This window comes from Zerene cesonia, chromosome 7 (assembly GCF_012273895.1).
Source record: "Zerene cesonia ecotype Mississippi chromosome 7, Zerene_cesonia_1.1, whole genome shotgun sequence".
Taxonomy (NCBI): domain Eukaryota; kingdom Metazoa; phylum Arthropoda; class Insecta; order Lepidoptera; family Pieridae; genus Zerene; species Zerene cesonia.
In genome coordinates, this window is record NC_052108.1 from 6003774 (window position 1) to 6007728 (window position 3955).

A 3955-nucleotide genomic window follows, 5' to 3' on the forward strand; every position below is an offset into this window, starting at 1 on the left:
AAATTCATGAAAGTTCAAATCATCAAAATTGTAACAGTGAAATCGAATATATTTTACAAGGAGTATAAGGGAGACATTAAGAACATCAACATTTGCATACTAAATCGTCGAAGTAGCAGTTTTAAATCCTTGTTAATATACCAATTCGAAAATGCGTTAGTGTTCCCTTCACGTCACAACAAAGTAATTTAATGATATAATTTTTGTATCGAAAGATGTTTAGGAGGCTAGAGTGAACATAGACTGCTTTTCATCGCAGTGAAACATCTAATTCCACTAGGATATTATTTTGACTACGCGTGAAGACGGACGCCACGCTAGTCAATTCAATTTTATTATTATTATATATATTTTTTATTTATCATTTTTTTCTATTTCAACCTGAAAATGTGTACCAAACCGAAAAAAATGAAAAAATAAATCTATGATTGAAAGTTCTATTTTATTTTAAGCATATATATTCTAGAGGACAAAGGATTCGGGTAAACGTCGGGCTTTTTGGTGACTTATTAAAAGGAAAGATGATTTAAAGGTTATGTGTATATATTAATAAAACAACAACATAGCCAGTGAAATGTTTATTATCCGTATAAATATTTAAACATAATATTATGTCAGAGCACACAAATGAGTTTAAATTATTTACAACAAATGATGTAACTTAAGCGAGGCAACATTTTGGTAAATTTGTTTAAATAATTACACTAATTAGCATTAACTAAAGCGAAGGTGATATTAAATTCACTCGCTTCACGCTTACATAGACTCACTAGCATTGATATAATGGCGTTAAAGTATTTAAATGTTAACAGACACGTTATGTATTATAGGTTCCTTATTTTTGCGAAGTTATAAATAAAAAAAGTATATCAGAATTAACATTCAGTGCTGACAATTCTATTAATACCTTTTTTCACATTCTTTATAACACATAATGATTTAAATATTCATGTTTTTTTTTCAATTAAGAGTTCAATTATTTTGACTAATTTGATGTCATACATTAATAGGTAGAAACAGATTTAACTTGCATTTTGAATTGAATGAATTTTACTAGTATTAGTAATAAATTTAATATTTGCAAATTCATTTGCAAGTTTCACATTGTAGAGCGTTTTGTTATTCAATTCATATTCTGATTTGTCAGGGCTCAGTGAGAAAATAGAAAAAAATAGTTAATTATAACCTATGCTTCAACCGTATAACGTGTCTATTTTTAATATTAAATATATAGGTACAAAACATTTACGAATTTAAATACAATGTAAACAATCGATTAAACATTTATTGTATTGCTTCAGTAACTATTCGATTTCCCAATCGATAATTATTATTAATTGATTACATATCATTCTAACAGTATTCAGAATATTATAAGTTTTGTAAAAAAACTATTCTACGCACATATTCGTGTTGCATATTCCTAATAATATTATGTATCTAGGATTTAGCTGTTAAGTGGACATCGGTGATATTATACAAAATAAATTTCTATTATCAACTAAATTTCACAGTTTCCACTACATTTGATATATGAACATTAAATTCTGTAGACGGTCTTAACACAATAATGATATAAAAAGGCAGCTAATGTTTTTTTATCTGTGATGTGCCATATATTAACTGTTTTGAGTCTGTCTATTCAAGTCAAATTGAAATGAGACAAGCTGTCTTATTAGTTTAAGACATAACGTCAATGTCAGATTCATTAAATACCAATTAAATTGAATTTACAAAACCTGCACGAATATCATGTCTGTATGCAAAACCATTAATTTCGCTAGTTCACTAAAGTTTTACTGCTCCCATCCAAGCACACACCGGCAGACGAATTTAATTCGATCTACCCCCAAACACTAATATCCTGTATCATCAAATCCGATAGTATACTCACATAAATTAGTAAAATATTATTCCTACCACGTTTTTGGCAGTCTCCTAGCTTTTATCATACGCTTAGATATACCGTAATGATCATTATACTATATCAACCCAATATCATTAATGATACACACGCTTTAAGCTAGGTGTGTTATATGTACAACAAACGTCACTAAATATATGCGTTCGACGAAATAGATTTTTGACAAAATCTTGTTTTTAGTTTAAATACAAAAAAAAAACAATGTATTTTAAATGAAATATCCGTGTCGTATCTCTCATAACACTTCACACACGCAAATTAACGCACACAATAAATAAATATTATATAATTGTGACAGGGATTACATTTCGCTAGTATTATTTACATTACCTTAGTATTCTAAGTCGCCTTAAATATTATTGCTTAAAACACTAAAGCGTTACCAAAATCCATACACCGCTTATGATGAAATACAACATATTAGCTAGTTAACAATACTTGTAGAAAAACACTTTTCGAGGCTTCGGCCACGTAGTGGAAGGAAGAAATAGACAGACCTAATATGTCCCGGCAAGTTCCCTCCCGTGGGACTACCGGGATAAACTCTGTCATTTCTCGAATCTCAAATTATGTCTGTTTCAAATTTTATCGATATCGTTTCGTTACTATAGGCGTGAAGAATAGGCAGACGGTGTTGCCTTCGCATTTAAAATATAGTAGGGTTTAAATCGAGACATTTATAGCCGGTTTCACAACTTCTGGGTATGTCCTGTATAGTCTATTTTATATCAGATAAAATTACCATGAATGTATGGCAACATACGTCAAAGTGGGAGATTTTATAAAGAAGTCGTGATCGCCTTTAATTTTTACAAACTAATGGTCGATAAAAAAAATTAAAACATGTTATATGAAAAAGTATAAGAAAAACGGTGTATGAATTTTTTATACGCTAATTTCATAACGATATTACTTCATGAATTCCCTGTAAAATGTCTTTTTAGAAAGAGAGCAATTGAATTGAATGTATAACACAAAGTTAAACTTATTTATTATTTAAAAAAGTAATGATGATTTTCGTCAGTTTTTTTATGAATATACAATAAAATGACAGTAGTATAACACTCTTTGAAGCTATTATTGCCAGTTACAAATATAATCGTCGTTACAATACTTCATACTATAGCTAAATTAATTATTGCAATTAACTTTTTGTGCGTATAATCTGTATTTCATAAAAAAAAATTACAGTTCACAATAAAAGTTCCACAATAAATATATATTCAGTCCTTCGCTTCTGTGTTAGTAAACGTATCATATAAATTAAAAATAAACTTTATACAACATGATTTGAATACATAAAATAAGTAAAATCATAAATCAATGATACTGTGATTATAAAATTATTTACAAATAAACTTAAAACGACCAAGTGACCTTGATTCTAGAAAGAAATCTGCGCGACATCGGTTATTTGGTTTCAAAAATCTCAGTATAAATGTTCGAAGAGATTACATACAAAATTTGATTACTATTTATAGTATAGCGAATAAGAAATACGTTATTCTAGTTTCTAAATTGAACTTTAAAGCAACGAATATTTCCTTAGATAATCTTAAATCGACGCATATAAACACTAAACTACCTGCCAGAAAATATACTGATGGAGTTGGATGTTGTTCGCTTACGTACGAGTGTGGCTTCAACTGCAACGAAAAAATATCATTGTCATAATTATATTCATACATGATGGAATGAATTCTTATTTGATATGATTAAATGTCCCTGGACAAAAAGTTATAAAAATTTATAAAGCACGCTGATATTCGGGTCAATCCTAAATCACTTAAATTAAAATAAATTGATTATATTAAACCTTAGAATAATAACACCTAGAAACCTATTACGCACAAGAAAGCAGCTCAAGAAGAAAAAGCTAAGTTTTGTATGTGTGTGAACGTAAGCACGTAATGGTGGAGCGTACACGCATCAATCTGTTTTTGGCGTCACTTTAGTTTTTTTAGAGTACAAGATTAATCAAAGCAGAGGAGGAGACTAAAGGAAACAAGTGGCCAGTGTGTCGGAAGACGG

At 29.2% G+C, this 3955-nt stretch overlaps 1 protein-coding gene across 2 annotated transcripts in view; it reads right to left on the reverse strand.

Annotated features, from left to right (window-relative positions):
• Window positions 1-2845: 2845 nt before the first annotated feature.
• The window catches only part of LOC119840807 (arf-GAP with dual PH domain-containing protein 1-like), a 13336-nt gene continuing 12226 nt past the window's right edge, over window positions 2846-3955 (reverse strand). For both annotated transcript variants that reach the window (XM_038367563.1, XM_038367562.1), the window contains one exon: window positions 2846-3570. In XM_038367563.1, coding sequence (XP_038223491.1) covers window positions 3506-3570 — 65 coding nt within the window. In that variant the 3' untranslated portion in view covers window positions 2846-3505. The remainder of the gene's footprint in view (window positions 3571-3955) is intronic.